The 25,493-nt window shown below is 50.9% G+C and overlaps 1 protein-coding gene across 5 annotated transcripts in view; it reads right to left on the bottom strand.

Annotated features, from left to right (window-relative positions):
- Positions 1 to 22,123, bottom strand: part of PRIMA1 (proline rich membrane anchor 1) — a 52,305-nt gene extending 30,182 nt beyond the window's left edge. For 2 of the 5 annotated variants that reach the window (XR_014780927.1, XR_014780928.1), the window contains exons 1-3: positions 21,494 to 22,123; positions 20,593 to 20,715; positions 14,789 to 14,924 (exon numbers count right to left, since the gene is read on the bottom strand). Coding sequence is in view for 3 of the 5 variants with exons in the window: in XM_084791760.1 (XP_084647886.1) it covers positions 14,789 to 14,924; positions 20,593 to 20,685 (229 nt within the window). In the remaining 2 variants the exon portion in view is untranslated. The other 3 variants (XM_084791760.1, XM_084791761.1, XM_084791762.1) reach the window with 3 other exon arrangements.
- Between the last annotated feature and the right edge of the window lie 3,370 nt (positions 22,124 to 25,493).

Here is a 25,493-nt window from a genome sequence, read left to right as displayed (position 1 = left end):
CCCTGGTCCACCACTTCCTCTCTGAGCTTTGCCTTCAGCCCCTGCAACCCAGGCTGTGTTCTCTCTATTCCCTGGCCCATCACTGCTGAAGCACCCCTAACCCCTACCATGCCAGCCCTTATTTGAGACTTATTCTCCTTTCCCTGTTCCTCTGATGGCTCCTCCAGCTGACCTACTCCTGCCAACCGCCTTTGTTCCGGCTGACCCTGGAGTAAGGAGCCTTCGGTTTCTTCATATTCGGCCTCCATCCACTGTCATGGCCACCTCAAACGTCACCCAAGATAAAACAGAATGCCATGAGCCTTCCCCGTGGAGTCCTTAGCCAGTGGCCGCACTGTAGTACTTGGCATGCTCAGAACTCTAGAAATGTTTGTCACATAAATGTGACATAAGCGATGTGTGTGTGCATGTGTGTGTGTGTGTGTGTGTGTGTGTGTGATATGTGAAGGTGGGTGTGTACATTCGTGCAGGTGCATGCACATAAATGTATGCCCTGATTTTTCCCCCCAATGTGGGTTCTAGAAATAAAACTTGGGTCCTTCTGTGCTTTCCTGGTGGAGCCATCTCCCCAGGACCCTCGTGCTTTCTCTGTGTAGAAGAGAGTGGTGTGGGTTCATGATAGGACCTCAGAAGGTACAGACCCATTGATTTTGACTGGGGGGCAAGGTCAGCCATGGTGGTCCTGGAAGAAGGCAATCGTTCATGGAAGATGCTTCTGGTACATGTTCCCTCTCTGCCCTGGAAAGTGATGCTCCTTTTGACCAGCTGTGGCTAGTTACTAGGGCCCCTGACTCCCCCTGCAATACCACCAAGCTAGAGGCTCTCAGGCTCCAGTCTCTTGCCCTGAGCTCCAGGGTCAGAGGTAACATCCACCACGCCTGGCTACAGTCCTTTCCCTTCTCATCGCCCCCCTCCCTGCAGGCGTTTCCTGAGATCACTTCCAAGTGGCCGTTTGTGTTTGACTCCTTGCTCAGCACCTGTTTCTGGAGAAATCTAAGTGGGACAAGATCCCAGGAACTGCTAGCAGGTGGCAAGCAGGATCTGACCAAACCCAAGTACCCTGTTGGCTCCTCTCTCCTGGGCGAACCTCCCTCTGTCTTCATTGTCCTGTCACTTAGGCATTTATGTGAACACCAGACATGCACTTGCTATGTGTCAAGCCCAGTACCACCACCGGGGAAAAAAGATGTACAAAACAGTCCCTGAACCTAGGGATCGGAGTAGACACTCAATATCTAAATTAGTGGCTTTGTTCTGGACATAAATGGGGCATCCTAGTTGAATTTTGTAATAATATTAAAGAGCCGACATACCAACAGGACCCCTTCCCACATCCCCCACGATAGGTGCCATCCTAAGCGCCATCTTGACTCTCCCAACTGCCCTGTGAGTACTAATGAAGTCCACGTAAAGGGGAGGGCCTTGCAGCTGTGATGTGTCACCTGGCTCCAAATCACTGGTGCTGGGCAGCAGAGTGCAAGTCCTAGCTTGCAGCATCTATGAAGCCATGGGAATGGCCTGAAGGTTGCAAGCAGATGCGTTCTTGCTTTACTCACATCCCTTCACGCATCTCCTCTCTCACTTATCAGTCATTTTGGGAAACCCAGTCAGCACCCAAGTTTCCAACTGTAGCACCCCTTGCTTCCCAGCACCCCATGCTGCATCTTAGCCACCCGTGAAAGTCAGCTCCCGGCACCCTTCCTAAGCAAGGTTTTCTAATTGACTGGAGTCTAATTTGCCTTTGTTTGTAACATAACATTGAGGATGAGGACATAAAACGGAACATAGAACAAAGCAGATAACATCAGATGTTAGCAGTCATTTGCATCTGGGACCACGTGTTTCCCTCCACACGCCTGGGCCGTTTTCTTAGCCACAGTTGCTACAGGTTCTAAGAGAAGCATTTGCAATGCCTGCTCCAATCATTCATAGAAGATGCTTCTTGGGGCTAAGCTGTCTTGGGGCTAAGCTGGGAAGGCAACGGACCTGGGAGTTGAGTGAAAATAAGAGGCACACTTGGTGCCAGTACCTGATGTCTATTGCGCTTGGGAAAGTTCCAGACTTGAGAGACCTGGGGTTTGGTCCCAGGTACCTCTCTGGTGGTAACTTTGAGAGGGTTGCTTGCCTTTCTGAATATGTGTCCTTTTGGGGTCAGGTTTGCTAGGAGAGAGAGGGACCAAAAGATGCTCTGGTGATATGATGCTAGCCAGCTAGGCTCTTACTACTGGGGTGTCAGGGACAGGTGATCTGAAGGATTGCTACTTCAGATCCAAGGCCACGTCTCCTTCCCCCTCCAGAGGGGATGCCACAGCAAAAACAACACACCACCTTGGCACAGGTTTGATACCTCAAAGACACTGCAGAGTGTGGTGTGGGAGTATGGCACATGAGGTTCAACAGATAAACAGATTATAGGGTGGCGTCAGGTCTCAAGAAAAAGAGGGCCGGGTCCATCTACATGCAATAGGAACCCTGGCAGAAATCTCAAGTCTGTTTTCCCAACTGAGAGCTGAACAGAAGAAATCAGTGAGCCAGCCAGTCTTCTGGCCTCAGTGCAGATGGTTCCTCAGGCTCTGGGACCCATAGAAGAAGCTAAGGAGATGTAAGGAACAACCTGATTAAGGAGGAGGATCACGCTGACCTATGTTTGTCACTGCCCAGTGACTAGACCTCAGTGGGTAAGGGCAAGGAAGAAACAAAGAAGAAATGATGAGCTCAGTCCTTGGGCCCAGTGATGCGCAGCGTGGATATGAGGCTTGACGCATCATCTGAATGCCACAGCTCATGTCTGCAATATTGGCAAGACCTTCCAAGCAGTGACAGTGACAGTTGCACCAAAAAGAGAGAAGGGCCTGAAGGGGGGAGGGCTCAGCAAGCATAGACCATTGGGCAGAAATCGACATTGGACAGAGGACAGCTCAGCTGGTAAAGAGCTTGCCACACAAGGACTTGAAAGTGGTCACCTACATTATTACAAAAGGTCAAACCATGTGGTGCACACTCATCATCCTAGCACCGAGGACACAGAGATGCGCGGGTCCCCTGAGGCTTGCTCGCTAGCCCACATAGCATAATCAGTGGCTCCAGCCCAGAGAGAAACCCCAACACCGATACCACCTGAGGTTGTCCTCTGGCCTCCATAAGTATAGCACAAGCACATACGTGCAAAGCCACTCACATGTGTACACACATACATACATGTGAAGAAACAAACAGCTGCCACAAGAATTAGCACAACTCACTAGCTCCCTCATCTTCACAGCGATTTGTCACCATCTAGCAGCAGGTGTGTTCCCGTTTCACATCGGGAAGTTGAAGTCAGCCAAGCGAGGTGACTTGCTCAGAGTCACATGATTCCAGCAATAGCTGGAGAGAAAGCGGTGGAAGAAAAGTGGACCCGGAAAGAATGAGCTAAACGGTGCTCTGCAACAGAGGCTCCCGGCTGGGAAGTAGAAAAGAGCTCCCAGACACCAGCAACGGCTTAGCTGAACTTAGCTGAACTTAGGCAGACTCTACCAACCAGAACAACGATGTCCCCAAGGCCAGAGACAGAGGCAAAGTGGTCCAATCCCACCACACCCATCTTTTCCTCTCAAGAGTAGATGCCGCCCTACTTTGTGCCTTTACCTTGACTCACATGAGTCACCTGCGTGGCTTTATAACTAGCCCCGGCAGGATGGGATCAGGATGTTTTGTAAAGCTGGTGTGATGTGAGTGAGAGGCCAGGCTCAGGCAGTTGGGGTTCAGGCAGTCCCCTGGAGGCAGAGCCCCTGCATGGGCACAGACTCTGATAAATATATGTTCAACAAACCAAGGACCAAAGCTCAGCGGCTTTCCCTGTGCTTGCACACATGTACCAAGAAGCATTTAAGGAAGGGAGGGTCTGTTTGGGCTTCTGGTTTAGTGGTATGCCATCACTGTAGGGAAGGGGGGTTCGCAGGAGGAGCACAACACGGCTGGTCACATTAGGGACACAGTCAGGAAGCAGAGGGAAAGATGAGCGCCAGCGCTCAGCTCATTTCCTCCTTGTTCCTCAGCCCAGAACGTCAGCCCATTGGGCAGTGCCACCCGTACACTCTTCAGTTAAACCTCTGGAAATGCACCCACACACATGCCCAGAGGTGTGTCTCCTGGGTGATTCTAAATCTAGACAAACTGAGACTAACCACCTTATGAGTAAATTAATGTACACAGAACTGTTTAATATTTTCTTATTTGTTACATGTAAATTAATGAGATAATTCTTTTATTGACTATGGAAAAAATTCAATAAAAAAATAACTTAATAACCACAAACCTTGGAGGCCGTTAAAGATCTTAGATCCTTGTCTGGGTGCCGCACCATACCTGGATGCCCTGGGTTGAGCGTAGCGTAGAATGTGAGAGTTGACCCACTTTACGGATGGAAGAATAAAGTCTGACCCATATAAGGAATTTGCTAAAGAAAGATTCACATTTGCGAAAACTCTACTTATGGACAGTGGGCCATTCACCTGGGGGGGGTGGCAGTGCCAGGCCCTCGTTCATGGTTTTTTATCTTCCACGACTACTTTTAGATTGAGAAAACAGGAACCCAGAGAGACGGGGTGACCGAGATACAGCTATAGAGAGCCAGAGGCCAGTTGGCCTCCAGGTCCCGCCTCAAAGACCAAGAATGCAGATCAGTGACAAGATGAAAACAGTGCCTCCAGCAAGAGAAAATTCCCAGGAATCCAACTTTACAGCCCTTGCATAGGCCAACTCTGCATCAGTACAGAGTAGGAAGCATGATGCTTTCAAAGTTGTGCAGTCTCTGAGTGTCTCTGATAGCCACACCACGTCCCACCAAGGGTAAGGTCAGTAGCATCTATGGACCTCCATTGAGGTCTGGCATCCCCTGGGGAAGGCAAAGTGATGGAGACTTTACCCGCTGTGTCCATCAGCTTTGTTAACCCAAGGCAGGCAGGCCATGTCCCACTCACATGCATCACCACCCAGGAGGATGTGACCAGAACCTTTGCCTTTTAGAGGATCAGTGGTGCTACCCCTGATCAATGCCAAGGAATTCAATGCTTAGGATGGAAGCAGTTAAAACACAGGGGAGGGATAATGGGTCACCGCTCCATCTTGACCCCACCTGATCTTTGTCACTGTGAAATGACAAACAAGGAGCAGATGCAGAACGTGGCATCCTCCACTCAGTGACTCCTTGGGCCTAGCAGCATCCCTGAATCCCTCTCTCCTCGGGCCCAATAGCATCCCTGCATCTCTCTCTCCTTGGGCCCAGCAGCATCTCTGCATCCTTCTCTCCTCAGGCCCAGCAACATCCCTGCATCCCTCTCTCCTCAGGCCCAGCAGCATCCCTGCATCCCTCTCTCCTCAGGCCCAATAGCATCCCTGCATCCCTCTCTCCCCAGGCCTAGCAGCATCCCTGCATCCCTCTCTCCTCAGGCCCAGTAGCCCTGGATCTTCTAGAATGGCCCCAAATCAGACTAAGTTAGTTCAGCATCTCGCACCTGCCCCTAGCCTCGTCCAGCTACCGTCACCACCATCTCTGGCTGAACACAGTGCCAGCCTTGTCACTGAGCCCTGACCTCTCCTCTCCTCTCCTCCCTTACTCCCTTCCACGGGACCAGTCTCTGCAAAGCAGATGTGAGGCCTCACTCTCCAGGGAGGTAGTTCTCAACCTTCCTAATGCTGTGGCCCTTTGATACCTTGTGTTGTGGTCAACTCCAACCATAAAATTATCTTTGTTGATACTTCATACCTGCAGTCTTGCTGCTGTTATGAGTTGTAATGTAAATATCCATGTCTGGGTGGAAGGGTCCAGAACTTCTGCTCTTCAGGCTCCCTGCTGCATTTAGATAAAATCCAAGCTCCTTTTCTGGCTTCTGATGCTTTGTGGAGACTCCTAGTGCCCCCTGTATTACAATACCCCCTTGACTCTAAGGCTCCTCCCGTTTTCCACACTTTTCAGCTAGCATGAGGACCTTGCACAGGCTGTTCCCTCTGATAAGAATGTTTTCCCTCCCGTCTTCCTCCTCAGCTTTCTAGTCTCCTTTAGTGGGCCCTCGGCTTACACATAGCCCACTAGTGTCAGTGGCCATCCCAGAACCTCTTCAGACAGAGCACAGCACACCCTATCTTCCATTTTCCTGTACCATGCCTCTTCTATCTATCTATCTATCTATCTATCTATCTATCTATCTATCTATCTATCCATCTATCTATCTATCTATCTATCTATCCATCTATCTATCCATCCATCTATCTATCTATCTATCTATCACATCTCCTCTCCCCATCCCATGCATAAACACAGTAAACTGTGAACGCCATGACTGCGGAGGGCATTTCTGTCAGGGTCACTGCATTCTCTGAACCCAGCCTGTTCCCAATCCACAGAAAGCCCCCAATTATACTGGAAAATAAACTATTGGGAACCACGGGTGTCTGACATGGCCTGAAGAGCTGGAATTGTCACTAAGGGCCCAGCAAGAAACTCAGCAATTGTGCATATCTAGGCCAGGATCCAAGCACTAGTCAATCAACTACGTACTTAAAAGCTGGGATGAGTCTACGAAGGAAAAGGAAAGACCAAGGATCATGAGCCTGTATGTGCATGTGGCTTAAGAACAGCATAGCCACCAAGCATAGCCATGCTGTCACATGTCTGTAATGCAAGCACTAGGGAGGCTGAGGCAGGCAAAGCATGGTTTGAGGATAGCCTGGGCTACAGAGAGTTAAAGGCGAGGCAAAACAAAACAAAAAAACCTAAGGGCTTGGGATGTAGCTAGGTGTGTAAGGCCCTGAGTTTCTTTTCCAGCACTTCAAAAGCAACACACACACACACACACACACACACACACACACACACACACACACACACACACACACCCTCCTCATTAAAGGTCAAGATCTGATGAGCCAGCTCTGGCTACTTGATTCTACGGAGCAGACCACGATAGGCACAGTGTTGCCTGGCTTTCTCAGGCCCGCCTTCAAAACAGTTGTAGCTTCCTTGCCTGCCTTACAACCTTGCTACCTGGCCTCCATGTTGTGAGAAGACCCAGACCACACGGCGACGTCATGTGCAAGGGATTCCAGAGGACGACTCAGCTGAGGACCTGGCCAACAAATGGCCAAAGGCAGTATCAACTGCCAGATACGAGAGAGAAAGTGCTTGGAATGACCCAGCTCCAGGCAGTTAGCTAACAACTTCATAAAAGGCGCACAGGGAGAACAGCCTGGTGGGATACAGTTGACCTCTTCATCTGGGAGGGGGCGGAGACAACCCATCTGTGGGTCATCTATTGAGGCAGCTTGTTCTGTAGCCATGTGAAACCAGAACAGGGCTGGCGTGAGGTGAGATCTGTATGAGCCCATGTGAACTCCTCAGAGGCAGGCTGGCCCTTCCAGCTGGGCAGCCTGGTACAAGTAACTCGCCCTTTCAGAAGCTCTGGTCTTTTCAGAGAGAGTGAGGACAATGCCACCTATTACAAAGGAGTGTCTGAGGGTTCACAGAGTTCCTGCCTGCAGGACCAGGGACTAAATATTGGTTTCTTTCTACTGTTCAGAGTGTGTGTTGGGGGGGGGGGCAGGGGGAGCATTCTAGCCAAGCATGGTGGTACAAGTCTGCAAGTTCATTTCTAGGAAGATTGGGAGGATCTACAGTTCTAGGCAACCTTGCCTACAATGTGAGACCCTCCTCAAAAATAAAATACTCCAGAACTTTCACAGCTTAATTGGAATCTTGGCTCCTGGGGGACCCAAGTGACCCTACTCACAGCTCCATCACCACTGCGTGGCCTTTGGGGAGTCACTTAACCTCTCTTCTGATTTTTGAAAGAATTTTTTTAAAAAATGCAGAAATAAAAATCTAGCCCAGAGCTTTGAAGTCCTTGGGCTCTGTGGACATACCAGCTGATGCCTCGGCTCTGCCACAGCTATTTCTGGCCTGTCTGCCTTGAAGCCCGTTGTCTCACATAGGGGTGAATATGCTCTTCCTTGAGGGCTGGTACACAGTTCTTCCTGCCATGGCCTGGGTGATCCGAGTCACAGGCAGGGACAACAGGCCACAGCTGGCATTTACAAAGCAAGACCAGGTCCTCAGTTCTGGTGGCTGCCGTCGGCTTTGCCTGAGTATTGTGGTTGCACCCCGTCATGTCTTCTAGAATACCATCATTGGGGGCGGTGGTTAGGGGCCCCACTTGACTCTGAGGATCATAGGCTGGAAGGGACATTCCTAAGAAGGGTGTGAGTGGAAGTATCAGAGCCCCCTTTCCGTGGAATTTATCCAGCTGTTGAGTCCACTCCGTCCCAAGTTCATTCTCAGCCAGGTTCCAGAATCCTACTTAGGCCCTTGACAATCTGATGGTTAGTGGCCTATGACTACTAAAACTGTCAGCCTTAGTCATTTCTTTTTGTGACAGAGTCTTCTATAGCCCAGGCTGGCTTTGAACTCACTGTATGATCAAGAACGACCTTGGACTTCTGGTCCTCCTGCTGCCTCTGCCTCCTGGCGGCTGAAATCGTACAGGTGTAAATCATCACTCCCAGTTTAACCCTAATAAACATTTTTATCGTGTGTGTGTGTGTGTGTGTGTGTGTGTGTGTGTGTGTGTGTGTGTATGTGTGTAATGCAACACAATGCATGTGTGAAGGTCAAAGGAGAACTAGCAGAAGCCATTTTCTCTTTCTGCCTCATGGATCCCTGGGATGAAACTCAGATTATCAAGCTTAGCAATAAGCACCTTTACCACATCACCACCCCAGCCTTCATATTTCTTATTAGCTGCCATTTGCCGAGTGGTAACTGGGTTCAGGGCTCTCCACAAGTTCACTTTATGCATGACAGAGATGGCCTCACTTGTCATGGTTCACAGCAGCTCACATGGCTAAAGAAAAGATCAGAGGGCAGGAAAGCCATGCTCTGAGTCACAGCCCTGTGACACCACCTTTAGGGTGGCATGGGTTCCACCCAGCGTGGCCTGCAGAAATCTCCAGTCTCCACAGCAGTTCCTTCCCAGGTAAGAAAATGGCGGCCCCAGGAGAATGTGTATGTCTGGCCTGGTATCTCAGAGCAGAAGGGCCTGGTAGGCCTCCAAAGCCCTTTGATTAAATTGTCATTCTCTAGCACTCTGCTCCTAAAAGTGCTCCTGTGACTGCGAGTCAGCCTCCCTAGAGAATGATCAATGACTTCCGGTTGTTCGGCCCCATGATGACCTACTGAGTGAGGGGTCCTAGGGATGAGGCCCAGCATCTTCTTAAGACACCTTCCCAGAGGCTTCTAAGGACCCTGTCGTGCACCCACCCCTCACTCCTATGGTACATTACACACACACACACACACACACACACACACACACACACACATGCACAAAAAATGATGTCCCAAGGGCAGGTATGAGGGTTATGGGCAGAGTGTGAAAAACAAGTTGCCAGCAAATAAACATGCTGTTCAAGAACCTTCCATTGCATGCATACCAGGCATGGCGGTGCATGTCTGTAGTCCCAGCACATAGAAGGTCAAGAGGGAGGAGCTCAAATTTGAGGCTAGCCTAGAGTACATATTGTCTCAACAAATCAACTCGTTCACTCATTCATCCACTCACTCATGCACTCACTCTTTCTCATGAACCTTTTGCATCCTAGTGACAGATGTTGGGACAGTGGCACAGATCTGGGCCTTACAGAATACAAGGCAGCAGTCCCCAGCACCACATGTAAATACACACACACACACACACACACACACACACACACACACACGCACACAAATGAACATAACAACAACAAAAAAAATTTTTTAAATCACCTTGCCTTTGCCAGGGACTCAAGGCTAAGCAGTTTCCCCCAGCAAGAGACTCTGGGACCTAAAACCAGGAGAGACCTGGGAAAACTGGAATAAACTGGTCAACCCAAGCAACAAGGCCATAAGTGGCTGAGTGCTGTCTGAATGGTGAGGGAAGTGTGCAAGCACCTAGATTCCTTCTGATTACCACATCCACGGGGTCTGCGCCAATGGGCCTCTCTCCCTGTGCTGTCTACCCCAGGCCCACGTTCCCCAGCTCTTGGGCCTCTGTGACAGCTGCTCCCTGTCCCATCAGCCCCTGTCAGCCCCATGCCTTCCTGCCTCCCTCCTCACATCCTGCCTCCCTCCCTGACCATCACCAGAGATGAAGATGAAAATCATTTGATTCCTCGGGATGCAGCATTCTGACTCAGGAGCTTAACAGCTACCATCTTTCTCTCTAACTTTTGTATTGCGTAAGTCACTTCCGGAAAGTGTGTCTAGAAAGAAAAGGATGAGGGAGGACAGTGTGAAGGAGATAATAAGAACAAAGTGCCGTGACACAAATGTATGAAAATGCCATAATAAAACATATTACATTGCTACATACGGATTGTCATCAAAGTCTCACTCGGCTGTGGACACTAGTGGCCTGCCAGGCAAGATGTTCCAGCTGTCAGCTCTTGTGATAGTGCCATGACAGTTACAGGGGTAACCAACCATGTTCTGCTTGGAACTGAGGCTTGCTCCACCAGAAGGAAATCGTGTTTGATACTATACACGTGGTCAAAAGCCCATATTGTAGACCATCATTAGGAAGCTACTGCTATCATTTTCGCTAAGTGGATATAACGTGCCAGCACAGTGCCTTCTTAATATTTATGTATATGCCCCCGGGAGAATTTTGTTTGTTTGCATTTGTTTTGTTATGGGCAGCTGTTAGTGCGTTGAGAATAAGTGTTGAATGCTTGGCCCTCGGTGAACCATTTTTGTCACTTCCTCTAAGGCTCGTGTGGAAAGAATGGGAGAGCTTGAAGAAGGAATGGAGTATTATGGGATGCTGTCTTCTGAACATGACGTGGCTGTGGCACTCTGGAACTCCCAGCACCTATAATTATCTGAATAAGACTAGGTTCATCAATATTCTGTTTAGGAGGGGTTGGGATTCACCACGTCCCACTCTTCCCTGGGGACCGACAGGCCGTTAGATTTGTTGAGGGAGAAAGAGACATTTTCTTCACTGGCAAGTTGCCCATACTCCTGGAAATAACCTCACACCCTCATTTCCAGAAGGAACCATAATGAAGCTCATGGGACACCAACAAATAAAGACAAAAGATGTGGGACGAGGAGAGTGAGTAGCTGGGCAGCGGATCAGTGAGCGCTGTGTAGACAATTATGGTCAAAATCCATTACAGACAGAAGAGTTATTTTTGCTGCTTATAACAAGATATTGTTTCAGCCGTACTGTTCTCTTCTCATGCAGAATCACCTTCCTGCCCACAGCTCAGCTTTGTTGCTTCTACCACATGGCACCCTCTTTACCCTCGAACCCCTTTTCTACAGCACCCAGACTGACTTCACGTGTCACAGAACTCTGGATATCAAATAATCTTAAGATGCACGCACAGAGAGAGGAGAAACAGAGAGAGAGAGAGAGAGAGAGAGAGAGAGAGAGAGAGAGAGAGAGAGAGAAGAGAGGGAGGGAAGAGAGAGGGAGGGGGAGAGAGAGAGAGAGGGAGAGGGAGAGAGAGAGAGGGAGAGGGAGAGAGAGAGAGAGAGAGAGAGAGAGAGAGAGAGAGAGAGAGAGAGAGAGAGAGAGAAGGGAGTCTTGTCTGGCAGATCAACTCTAACATGCACTCCAAATTGTTAAAAGAAATGGATGTCTCTGAAGCATTGTGTGAGACGGTACACCATTCATCTGCTAGCATTTCCGTGGGCTTATCCCTGTCCAGGCAGTGTCCCAAATGACGGGCCTGTGTCCCTACAGTACAATAGACTTTAGACAGCACTCACTGCTCACAGTAAAGCTCTTACAGTTTGGATCCTGAATGCCCTCCAAGGGCCGTGGGTTGAAGGTTTGGTGCCTAGTCTGTGATGCAATTAAGAAGAGATGGGCCCTTTAGGAGGCGGCGCCTGGTAGGAAGTCAAGCCATTAGGCTGTGACCTTGAAGGGGATACTGTGACCCAAGGCCTTTTCTTACTGCCTTTGCTTCTTGGCTGCCAGAATATAAACAGGCCTCCTCCATCATCCACCATCCCCACCATGGTAGACTGTGCGAGTAATGATACCCATATCCAAAGCCCACGGTCAATCAACCATATGCCGAATCTGCTGAAACTGAGTCAAAGACAACCTTTTTTCATTAGTAAGGTAGTTATCTCAGGTGTTTTGCTACCGTGGCAGGATGCTAACACAAAATCCGTAATAGCAACACCAACAACAACGCAGCATGCTCCTTTTGACTCTCCTACAAGCCTTCTGACCAATGTCTTAAAGCACGGGCTTGTTTTCATTCTCTTTGTTTCTACAGGCACTTTTATATACAAGTGGACCTGGTTTCTCATTTACACAGCTTCCACAAAGAGCTCTATGGAAACGGGCATGAATATACACAGAAAAGGGAAGGCAAGTGAGAGATGGTGTTCAGATGTGGGGAAACCTGTGAGCCATGGTCCACAGGATGGGATGTGCCTTCCTCGCTCAGCCAGGCCCTGGAGGCCCACAGCCCAGAAGATCTGTCCCATGGCTTCCCTTTTCAACACTGCTGTGATTTGGATGCCGTCTGCCCCAGCAAAACTCAGGTTAAAACTGGGCTGGCTGCCAACAGAGTGACATGTGGAAGTGGCACCTTAAAGAGGGATTGATGTCTTTCTTGTGACTTCAGATGGGTTCTCTGAGGAGCAGAAATGCCACAGAGCAGTCTGGTCTGGCCGGCTTTATTCCTGCCATATCTGCACATGCCTGTCTGTCCTTTGGTCCACTGTGGCATGAAACATAGAAAGGCCCTTACCAGATGCTGCCCCCCACCCCAGGGTTGGGTATCCCAGCCAACATAAAGCGTTTGCCTTTATAAACTACCCAGTTTCCAGTATTGCCTTATAACAACAGAAAATGGATTAAGATAACCCCACTGAAGGACTGTGATACCCAAGATGTGTCTCACAGGTCCTGCCTCCCAGCTTTTTGCCCAGCCTTCATCCATGCTGCACTTTCTACTTGGATGTCTTCTTTGCGCAACCTCCTTATCAACCCAGGACAATCCCATCTATTTTATAGAGCAGACTCTGCATCAATCGTGGGTCACGCGTCAATAATCCACCCACCTCCCTGGCCACTGCTTACAAGAAGAAACACAGCCTCCATGCTAGGTTGAAGACACCAGGAAGGCTATTTTGAAATTTAAGGGTAGCATCTAGCCTAACCACTCAGGAATTTCCAGTGTCCCCAGCAAATGATTTCCATGTCCTCACAGGCCACCCTGTGGGCTGCTGATACAATGCCCTCTGTGGAGCCGAGTGGGCACAGAAGAACACATAATCCTCCCCTGTGTCCAGTACAGGTGTATAACAACACAAGAGGAGTTGAAGGGACCATGGCTGAATGTGTGGAGCCATCAGATCCCAGCCACGGGCCTGGGGGCCAGGCACTGGGCAGAAGGGTGTCTCAGGAAAGGCAGGTGACATCTCTAAGGACCGGTGCCAGTTCTTAGCACAGACGGATGGGGTATCTCCGGATAAGCACCCAGGGATGTGGAAGGATGCTGAAGCAGATGCCAGAGGGGCTTGATGGGATCAGGCTTTCACTCTAACCTGCATCTGAGTGACCTCAGACGAGGCTAAGCTCCGCCCCGAAGGCTATGACTCATAGATCTAAAGTAAGCAAGACAGGCTGTCAGTAGGTTATTTGGGGCTGCACTCATAGAAGTAGGGGGTCACAAGGTGCCCATATAAAGGAAAGAATCCACACAAACTGTAAAAAATGGTCCTGTATACAGTATTGTCCACAAGGTACCAAGAGGCTGGACCCACAGCCTGGCAGAGTGGCAGAGATCGAGCCTCATCAAGGTTATTTAAGATTTTTTCTTTTTTCTTTCTTTCTTTCTTTCTTTTTTTTTTCTTTCTTTCTTTCTTTCTTTTTTTTTCTTTCTTTCTTTTTCTGTGTAGCCTTGGCTGTTCTGGACTCGCTTTGTAGACCAGGCTGGCCTTGACCTCACAGTGACCCACCTACCACTGCCTCCCAAGTGCTGGGATTAAAGGCATGCGCCACCATACCCGGCGGTTATTTAAGACACACTCACACTTAATTCAGTGGAGACATGATCATAGGTATGTTACAGGGCAAACCTAAAGCGAGCCATCTGCAGCTCAAAATCTCCTCTAGAGAGCCCAGGAATCACCACTTGTAAGCAGGGGACTTAACTGTGCAGAACTCAGGGCTGAGGCCATTTCTGGCTAAAGGCATGCGCCTGTGTTTGTGAGATCAGGCAATTAAATTGCTCAGAAGTGCAGTCACCCAGGGAGGAGGCGAGCGAGCCTAAGAGGCTTCAGCAGATTGGGTACAAATGGCCAAAAGACAAGAATGGATCTCATCTTCCAGACCCTTTCCTTGGTTCTATCCTAACTGCCTCCTTAAACAGGCATCAGAATTGAAAACTAAAACTGTGTGGGTGGGGTACTGAAGATCGTACCGTGCAGCTGCCCCCTTTAAAGATCTGGCCCTCGGAACATTCCAGGCCAGGTCACTTATCAAATGGAGATTGACTTTTATCCGATTAACCAATGGAGAAGCATCTTTCTCCATCTTGTAAGAGCATTCTGGGGGAACAGCGTTCTGCAGACTGCAGGGGAAAGTTGGGCCTTGGCTTCAGTCCCGCTCGGCCAGTGGAAAATTACAAAGAAGGCAGAGCTGTCCTCTGTCTTGTCTCGTTCATCAGCCCAGGAAAACATATAGAAATAACACCCATCCATCCCCCGCCCCGCCCCCTCCTTCCAAATGAATGAGTCTTCACTTACCTGGGGCAGAGAGTAGTCTGGGAGGCGGCGGAGGTGGAGGGGGAGGGGGCAGTGGGGGTGGGGGTCGGCACTGGCAGATCTGTTGGCAGCTGTCAGTCACCTTAGAGCAAGACTTCTGGGGCTCAGCATGCGTCACCTGCAGGCACGGACACAACCAGGAGATGTAAGAGGCCACAAGGTGACTAGCAGCTGAACTGAGCCTGCCCTGGGTCCCTTCCAGGCCACACTTGGGATTCCTCCCTAAGACCAAAGCAGGCAGAATAGACAGGGGTCGAGGGGGTTCTACGCAGAGGGTGGTAGCTTTCTTCATTAAGCCCCAGACCCATGTCTATCTTCCTTAAGGCCACACAGACCAAGCCTTCCCCTTTCTTGTCACAGCTCCTTTAGCCTTTCTGTGTCTGTCTGGGGTAGGGTCCGTCCCCCACCCCCACCCCCACCCCCGCCAGCCCGTCTTGGAGGAGAAACCTACCTGACTGGACCTTTATCTGCATCTCCTGTGACCAAGAGGCAGGGTAGCTAACCCCCTGATGGTCTTTGTGTGGCAGTTGAGTGGTATGTGGGGAACACATCTTCCAAACAACCTCCATCCCCCCCCCCCAGTGATCCCCCAAGTGCTTCCTTACTACTCAGAGGACCACATGGTCCACAAGCCCCTGCATAAGCAGCCCCCTCAGCAAGCCTCTATGCACCCTTCTCTCTCTCTACCATCCTCCTGTCATCCCTGTCCTGGTGGCTGGAATGTTCTCCCACCTCACCCACTTTGCCACCACCATTCAGCTCTACTGTCACTTCCTGGCTAGGCCGAATCCCCTTCTCAGAGGTTCCCTGGTACCAGGGCTCCTTTCCACTACTTGGCTCTGGCCGGTCTTTACCACGGGACTGTCAGCCATGGCAGGACAGGGCCGTCTACACCTTGGCTTCCCTCTCATTATTAAAAACTAACACCCAAGGGAATAGCCTAACATTCAGAGAGCCAACCATTCAATGAGCAAATAGCAAAGCCTGGATCAGAGCCTGTGTCTTATAGGTTTGGGCCCAGGGTCTTCCTGGGATGGGTCTCTCTGGCTCCTTAAGTGAGCCACAGAAAGTTGTGCTCAACTTCCCCCTCTAGCTGTACCCCAACACATTCCTGCCTTTGTCTTACCTAGGACCAGTGGACCGAGACTTGCAAGGGAGCTGGGTCTGGCATGTTTTGATTTAGTGTCCCAGTCAAGCCCAGAGAGAGCCAGCCTGAGAACCGTGCGTTAGACCGTTGCCAGTGTCCCTTCATCGGCAGAGGATTGTAAAGCTGGGAACCCAAAGATGACTTCAAAACAAGAAGGAAAGACTTGGGGGCAACCAGTTGCCTCAGCGAGAGACTTGCTCAGTTATTCTGGCTTCATACAAGAAGATAGAAACCAGAATCGTAATGTCCCTGCACCTTCCTCCAGCCTACCATCGCGGTTGGGGACCCTAGAGTCCCTCTGCTGTGTGAGAGAGGCCACAGGGCTGCACTTGGTGACACAACAGATGCATAATGGATGCTACGAGAGGTTGAACCAATTTACACCCCCACCTTAGTATCTAAGAGGCCAACAGGCTCTTACAAATCACCTATTGGTATTTTTAAAGGACCACTGACTGCGTCTCTGACCCTAGAAACAGTCCTGCCTCCCAAGGGAAGCGTCCGTGCTCAGAAGATGGGCTTCCTTCATTCCTGTACTGACATGATTCAATTGTCAGAGTCAGAGGTAAACAAGCCAGACCCTCTACCATATGTCTGAGCCCTCTCCCCCCTAAACCCTGCCCCCCCCCCCCCCCCCGTCAAACCTCACCCCCTTCCTGCCTTGCTCTAGATCGGCACTGTCTAAGACTCCGAGCTTGAGCACGCCCAGCCAAAGCAATTACTTTCTCAGTCTCCAAGGCACACTCAGTGCCTGAGAGTTCAGGGGGAGCGCATTGGTCCGACTCGGCCCCGACACAATGACCTATTTTTGTGAGAGGTCGTAAGAGTGAAGATCTACAAGAGTGTTGAATATGACCAAAGGACAGGCAAGAAAACGAGGACCAGATCTCAAGGTTGAAGGAGGAAAAGACGAAGGAACTCGTTTCATTTAAAAAAAAAAAAAAATCAATGGATCCTAGGCTCTTGTGCGAAGGCTCAACTGAGACCCAAGTGAACAACTGACTGTTCAAGAGGCCGCGCTTGCAGAAGGGCCAAGTCTGAGCCAGCTGTACTTCTCACCAAGGGGTGGGCCCTAGCTGGGGCACCCCCAGAGTCTCCTATAGGTTGGTTTTTCATGAGCTTGTGACTGATAAGTCTAGCCTCCACCAGCCGGCTTCTCTTCATCCTTCGGAAGCCTTTCTTACACAGCCATCTGGGACAGGCTCTTCCTCCGGCTTTACTTGGGCCTCCTTGCTCACCATTGACCTTTCACCTTGCAAACCTTTCCCTTTAAGGCAAGTGCCCTGCTCTTCTATGATGTCAGCCCCCCCATATGTAACTCTAGGTGTCTTGGGGTCATCCTGAGCAGGGGACATGCTAAGCCGTGTCACCCCCTTTGTGAAGACGGCATAGATAAGAAGTTTATTGGCCATACAACGGGTGAGACCAGAGACCATGCAGCCTAAGTAATGCCACCAGCATCCACCAGCATCCAACTTAACCCCTGCCCAGAGCCTAGGGACACCTGGGGCTTGTCTTAGCTACTCTTCTCATTTGTTGTGACAAAAAAGCCCTGAGGGCAGAACTTTAGGATGGGAGGGTTTTAGCTTGGCTCACAGCTCCAGGGGCAGTCCACACGGTGAGAAGTGCCTGGCAGCAGGAGGCTGATGTGGCCGGTCACATTGTATCCACAGTCAGGAAGCACAGGGACATAAATGTGGGCAGAGGGGGAGAAGGACTTTATTGGGAAGGGATTGGAGGTCATTCGTGGAATGTTCTGGCAGACTTTTGGCTGCACTTTTGCCTATATCTGGAGGACATGAGTGAAGCTGGCCTCAAGGCCAATTTGTGCGGCTCTCACATCTAGTGTGGACGGTACCTCCTAAACATGCCCAGAACCTGCCTCGTTACTGCCTTGCGCCAAGCATCCATGTCTACTGGGTGGCACCTGCCTGGTACCTAGTATTGCTAGGAAAACTGTCTTGTTAGACGTGAATAATGGATAAACAATCAATAGCACTACAGCTTACGAATGTCCCCCAGGATTGCATGGAACATACTTACACTAACAGTGAAATCAAGCTTTTACATACACTCAATATGGTGACCCTGTCCCTCACTGTGAGCCTCTTTGCCACTTGTCTTGTGCTCTGGGATCAGAATCCATCCTCCCTGCCAACCTAGGTTGACAATCTGAGATGTCTAAAGTAGCAGTCAGAGATGGCGTCATGCCTCACTTCAGACTCTCCATTGTGCCCAGGATCAAATCTCAGCTTCAAGACAGCCAGGAGATTTGCTGCTCCTACTCTGCCCAGGTCTTTCCATGCCTCATCCTTGCCCTTGGCTGTCACCTCTGGCAAACGTTTCACCATCCCATGTACCCTCACCTCTCCTTCAGCTCTGTGGTGGCACCTCAGTGGGAGGTTCCCTGGACTCTTTTTCCAGCTCTAAGCTTTTGCTCATCCTGAGAGCTTTCGCCTGCAATCACTTGTTTATTGATGTCACCAGCGCGGCCCTGTCAGTGACACAAGGACAGGGACCACTAAGCCACTTGCACTTGACACACAGTCTGCCATCCAGGAGGTGCCCAGTAAATGCCACTGCTGGAAAATGCATGCTGAGGGAACTGAACAGAGGACTCAGCTTCCACTGGGTCTGGGATAGCTTAATGCCAGCACACAGAGACACATAAGGCCAGATCCAAGCCTGTCTCCCTGGCACTGGCTTCAGACAAGTGCCCACAAGGATGATGGCTTCTGGCATCTTTTAAGGAGATGGGCCAGCACCACAGTAACTTGATGAGACACACTCCTGTCACACCTCATAAATCTGCCAGCTTGTCATCCTCTTCCCTTGTAAGAAAAAAAGAATAAATAAACTGAAGTGAACTCAGAAGAACCCTAAATCACAAAAGCTCCATCCCAGACACATTAAAAGGAGGAGGGAATTAAGGAATGACCCTACCAACCTTTGGCAACTTAAATGCCATTGGGCTTAAGCAACTTGCCACAGCCAGAGGCTTCTGCCAATTTCAAGGGAGGAACCTGCCACACGAGGGACCCAGGTTTCTTGCCTCATCAAGTGGCCCATTAATCACAAGACAGTTGCATCAGGTCTCTCCTTCACCCTCCGCGGGGTTCTTAGGCAGAACACTAGTGGAAGCTATGGCGGCTCTGAGCTCCTTCTCTATGTCCAGGGAAACTCCTGTGACTTGACAGGTTTATTCTCGCCACTTAAAGAGAAACACGTGGCCTTGCCAGCTTGGATGCTCCCTTCTTCTCTCCTCTCTGCTCCTCCCCGAACCCAGCCCCTCTGCCTAAAAAAAACGGACCTATATATTCCCAAGTCCCCCTTCTTTTCCTCCGGTTTCTCTGCCCCTGTCATTTGTAGATTAATTGTCCAGCGCTTCAAGCCGAGACCTTGCCCCATTCTACTTAACTGGAGGATTCTTTTCTAATTGGTTTTCATGAGAACTGACTCGTATTGCGTTTGGGAATCTGAAGCACGCACGCGCAATTGCTTTTGTAAACACTGCCTGGCTGTAGGACACAACACAACTGGGTCGTTTTGTGTTGTTTTGTTTCATTGGTGCCTTGAAGGGTAGGGCAGGTGGCAGCTGCTCTTCTCCTTAGATCCCTCTAAAGCACAGGGCAATGTTATCAGTGCTCTCTCCATGCTAGCTGAAAGGGTTTGGGGGTGACAGAGAACTAAGCATATGAGCGCACAGACTGGTGAACACGGGGCGCCTAGCCTCAGCGGTTCAAGTGTTGAGACGTGACAAGCCTGAATGCTGAGGACACAGAGCAAGTTTAAACAAAGTAGCCATAAGCCAGAGGCTATCCAGAGCAGAGAAAGCAAATGCCTTGGCCCAGAGTTGCCGGGAGGGGGAGGGGTGCCTCTGCCCAGTGGATCTAACACCTCACATCCCAGCAACAGCAGGGAGAGCTACTAGGCAGGCTCCCTCTGGTCCAGGCAATGTACCAAACAAACAAGTACTGAGCTGGCAGCATCAAGAAGGAGAAACCCAGGGTCAGTCCAGTCACTCAACTGGTAAAGGTCAGCGTTGTCCATGGGAATTCTGGGTTGGGCTAGAGAGCCATCCCATCCAACCCTCTCTCGGCCTTGAGGAATTGCAGTCACTGGGTGCCCTGCAGACTGGGAGACCAAAGGTGAGGAGGGATTTGTACTCAGGCAGTCTTAACAGACCTTCTGTATGAGTGGTGGGTCCCATGGCAACGATCCATCCACCTTCCCGGCCACTACTTACAAGAAACACAGCCCCCCCCCCCACCTCAAGTTGAAAACAATCCGAAAGCTAATTTGAAGTTTTTCTCGTAGGAAACACCACTGCGGGATCTTTTTTTCTTTTTAAGTTCGTTTCTTTTCCCAAAAGCTGCAGCAGAGACCACCATGAAGTCTCAGCGCCTTCCTATGTCAAGTTCGGTCCTGCAAGCCTTAGGCCACAACTAAGGCTCGGTTCTTTGTGAAGTTTCTTATCAGAGGATGCTGGACTTGACCAGTTTTTCTTTTCTCCCAAGCTCGCACCCTCCTGCCCGCCCCCCGCCCCCCCCCCCCTGCAGTTCCAGTCAGTGGGTAGCTGTAGGGAGAGCTCTGAAGTGACCCCGCCCCCTTCCCAGAAGGCTTCTATCCCACTTCTCACCTGAACCAAGCCCCAGAGTGGGTGAAGCGCACAGTGCAGCAGTAGTGAGGGCCAGCAGCAGCCAGGGCGCAGCACCAGGTCCCGGAGTAGCATCTCGGCTCCCGGCGCCCACTGGTGAGCTAACTGTCAAGACAGCAAGGCTTGAGTCAGGTGGACACTGCGCAGGCACGGTAGCATCAATTCACATACCAGTGTGATGAGGACTCCCTTGCCCCGCACTTTGGGGCACCTGCGCAGAGCAAGCCTTCCTTTTCGTTCAAGCGCGCACACTTGCGGACTCTGCTTGCATCCCAGAACTCACACCCTATCCTGGCACACACACCCTCCCCCCTCCTCCTCAGAATAATGCGTGCACACCTTGATCTCATACACGCCTCCAGAAACATCCAAACATACTTACTGAACCTCATACAGCCCCAGAAACGACCATGCACAACTCTAAGAGTGTGCTTCAAACCCAGCGAGAACCACTCATTCTGCGCGCGCACGCTTTGTGACCCCAGTGCACCGCCACCGACTCCCGCCCGCACACTCCTTGACTCTGCACGCACAGTACCACCAAATCACTCGCTGCGTGTAATCTCTACCCCAGGGACTTCACTGCGCACCCGGTCACACAGACACCTCCGTGCGCGCCCCCATTTGCTGCTCAAGTCCCAGTTTCTGCTCCCGGGCAGGCGTAGGTTTTCCCTCACGCCCCCATCACCGCCCGCACCCCTCCGGATGCCTCACGCCACCTTGCCTTGCGACGACCCCCACCGATCGTCAACACGGAGAAGGGAGGTCAGGGTTCCCCCCCCGCCCCCCACGGCAGCTCTGTTTCTCAGCGGCGGCCCGGCCCCCATTTAAAGCCAGCCGCCTCCCCAGTCCCCCGCCTTCTAGGCGGGGCCTCTAAGCTCACCCTGGCGGCTGCGCGGGCGCGCGGGGGCTTCACATGCAGTGAAGGAAGCGCGGGGCGCTGGAGCAAAAGTTTGCGCGCGGCTTAGGCCTCCAAGGCAGCTGATCTGAGGACCCGGGACGCGGCGCGCTCGCACGGAGCTCCGGACTGCGCTTGGCGGTGCGCGGGCCAGGAAAGGCTGCCACCTCCGAGCCCGGGGCCGGGGTTGGGCTGCCCGGGCAGAGGGCGGGGAAAGTATCCACGGATCCTCCAGGAGCAGGCAGAGCGAGCCCTCCTTCAGCCCTGCCGCCCAGGTCCCCGCCCTTCCCGGTGGCGCCGCGCGGCTGCCCCGGGCGCGGGGTGCCGTGGGGAGGGGGGGGGGGGAGTTGCCGCGGGAGACAGCGGGCAAGAGGCGCCGGCCCGGAGCACCCGCTCCGGCAGCAGGGCCGCGGGCGGAGGCGAAATAAATAATGCACGAAAAAGGAAAACAGACGTGAGCGGAGCCAGAGCCTCGCCCGCCTCCCTCCGGGGCTGCGCTCCCGCCCGCGCTCCCCGCTACCGCGGCCGCCAGAGCCGCTGCAGTGATTCCTCGTCTCCATCTAGCGAGGCTATTGTGTATTGGGCGCTTAATAATTTATTTATTCACCCTAGAGGCTGAGGACTCCCAGTGGCAGTGGCAACCCGCTCCTGCTCGCCCTTCTGTCAAGTTCATACCTAGGCTGCTTGAAGGTGGTATACTAAGGTCTGGCTAAAGTTGACCCTGTCTGCGCGCCATCCTCGCGGACACCCTCTTTTCCCGCAGGCTCTGCAGGTGCCCAACTAGGTTCTGCCTAGCCTAGCAAAGCAATGTGCCTGACCTCCCTTCACTTGGCAGTTAAGACCTCAGGACCTCGCCTCCATTACTCAGCTGAGTCTTGAAGAGAATTGCGATACCCCAGAGTCGCCCTCCTCGCCCCTCCCCCCCGGGGCTTATTCCTCCACCATCCGCAAACTCCTGTTTGAAGAAAGATTATCAACAAGTCGGTTCTTCAGAAAAGAGCTGGTTGCTTCTCCTTCAAACAAGCTGCTCGCTGCTCCTACCTCACAGGAACCTTCGCGGGCGCCATGCAGGCGCCTTGCTCATCTGGTGATCGCGCTTTATAAGCGCACTGATTGATGTTCCCCGAAGGCGGGGGGGGGGGGGGGAGGGGGCGGGTTGTGTGTGACAATTCCAGTCAAAGTCCCAAAGAGCTAGGCAGTCCTGTTTTGGGCTTGGGTGAGAGAACCAGAGGCTTATAGTGGAGAGTAGTAGATACCACAGCTCACTGGTCCAGAAAGTCACTTAGTTACTTAAATACCCTCGTCTGTCCCCAAGGGTTCCCTTAGGTCATTCCAGCTAAACCCACACTTAACCCAAAGTAAAGTAGGTTTCAGACCAGTTCTCCAGCAGCTTCCTTCATCAGAGCACAGCAGTAAGACCTTTCCTTCCCAGTGCAAGCTTGGCTGATGCACTTGTGAGCCCCACAGTGTCCACAAGCACCAAGTACCAAGTACTAAACACTAAGTCTGAACACCTAGTACCAAGCACCGGCATAGTACTGGGCACAGTAGACCAGTAATAAATCACAAACCTTTACAGTCAGGGAGAAGGGATGGGAGATATGATTGATGGGCGAGGAGCTTCTAGAACAGTGTAAAAAAGTAGGGACGAAGCATAGAACTTGAGACTGTCTATCAGCTCATGTCTTTGTAGCTTTAACCAGTTGGAGTATTTTGTCCAATACAGGGCGCTAGGCTTTAGCTAAGACAACAAACAGCTCTGGATACCTGGAGCTCTCTGCTACTTGAAAACACTACTTATGTCACGTTATTAATTCAGTTCTCGTATTACAGCTGTCTCCCTAAGATTTGCACTTAATAACTTCCAATTAAAGGGTCAAGGCATTCTGGGGGTGTAGCTCGGTTGTTAAGAGTGCTTGCCTACCATGCACCAAGCCCTGGGTCGGATCCCAGGGACAGCATGAGCTGGCCACGGTGCTACATATCTTGAGTCCTAGTACTCAGGAAGTGTAGCTGGAGGCCGGAAGATGAGAAGGTCAAGGTCATCCTCAGCTACATTGTAAGCTGGAGGGGTGAGACTCTGTGGTTTTGTATACTGGTATTCCGTTTTCCAGTTCTGGACTTAACCTACATGCCTCCAGAGAGTCACCTGGTCCCCCAACTTCCTGACCCATGAAATTGGGGGCCCTGACACTGGAGAATACCATATCTCCCTTAGAATGAAGACCATCCATCCTTTGCGACAAGCCTTTAATGACACTGAAGCACCTAGGGAGGTCCCAGCTTCTTTCAGCCTCTCTGGAGTCCCATTGTTTATGGTGTCCAATTACAAGAGTCACCAAGTAACTTTACAAGGAAATAGTTCCCCCACCGCTTGGAAATCACAAGCCAGTGAAAGACAATAGATGAAGGATGAAGGGAAACCTGGCAATAGAGTCTAGGGGTGCTTCCATCTGGCTGGTCACGAGACGTCTTTTTTTTTTTTTTGAGACGTCTTATAGATGTGACGTCATCTCCTTCTGAAGCAGTGACAAGCGTGGCAATACTCCATCTCCCGTTTGTCTGTCCTCTTCAGTGCCCCCCTTCCTTACTCTTGTTGCTCTAGGATTTTGTTCCTCACCAAAGTGCATCTGTCAGACTCCTCCAGAGAAATGGAACAAACAGAAATGGACTAATAAGGGGTGATTTATTAGACGGGCGTACACAATCAGAGGCTACATAATCCCACAGCGTCTCGCTGCAGGCTTGAGAGCCAGGAAATAAATCACTAAATGCAAGAAGCTGGGAACCTCAGAACAGCAACGGGGCCCAAGAGGAAGGCAGAGGGGTTGGAAGCTTGGAGCATCACTGATGCAAACCCGCAGTCAAATTGTAAAGAATCCACCGTCTGATGTCTGCAGGGGATGCTAACAGCCGCCCCACCCCCAAACAAGCGATCACCTCTCAAGAGCACTGCCTTGTGCCCACTCATCTTCCAGGACAGCTCACAGCCCATCAGGTGGTGCTCCTCACATTCAGGATCAGTTCTCTGATCTGTCAATTGTCTCTGGAGAAACTGTCTCAAACACACCCAGAGCCTGCTTTACCAAATCCTCTGTGCGTCTCAAGCTAGTCTCCATAACAGATCTGCCAGGCATGGCTTTGGTTACTGCAAACCATTGACGAGAGACTGAAATCTTCTGACATCCCCTCTGGAAAGCCTATTTGGTAGCACTGCTTTTGGGATGTGTAGGTTGTCCCAGATCCTTAGGAAACAGCAGGAAGCGGTGATTGCTTACAGTGGTGGCTGATGGTGGATGTCAACTCAACTAGATTGATTCTTTTTTTTTTTTTAAGTATTTAATTACATGTATCTGGGGGTGGGTTGATACACGCACAGGGGCACAGGTTCCTTCATAGTCCAGGAAAAGGTGTCAGATTCCCTGGAGCTGGAGTTACATGCAATTGTATATGACATGCGGGTGCTGAGGTTCTTCGGGAAGAGTGGAAAAAACGCTCTTAGCTGCAAAGCCACATTTCCAGCCCCAACGTGGTCATTCCTAAAACAAAGTCAGGGTGTATATCAAGTCACAAGACACAAGACGGACATAATTATCACAAAAGGCATCAAGGCTGACACGGCTGTGTGGATACCTTGAGCTCCCTGAGGTGTAGACTTGAGCTGCTTCCTATGAGGGAGGTGAATAACGGCACAATAGCTTAAGGATGTGGAAATAGCTGAATAGTGTTCCACTGTGTAAGTGTACCACAGTTTCTTTATCCATTCTTCAGTTAGGGAACATGTGGGTTGTTTCCAGGTTCTGGCTATTACAAATAAAGCTGCTATGAACATAGTTGAGCAAATGTTCTTGTTGTGTGGTAGAGCACCTTTTTGCGTATATGCCCAGGAGTGGTATAGCTAGGTCTTAAGGTAGATCTATTCCCAGTTTTCTGAGAAAGCACCAGATTGAATTGCAAAATGGTTGAGGATGAACTTAGCCTTGAT

Source organism: Acomys minous, assembly GCF_964271855.1.
Source record: "Acomys minous genome assembly, chromosome: 8".
Taxonomy (NCBI): Eukaryota; Metazoa; Chordata; class Mammalia; order Rodentia; family Muridae; genus Acomys; species Acomys minous.
Note: the sequence above shows the minus strand (reverse complement) of the source record. Positions and strands in the feature narration are given on the sequence as shown.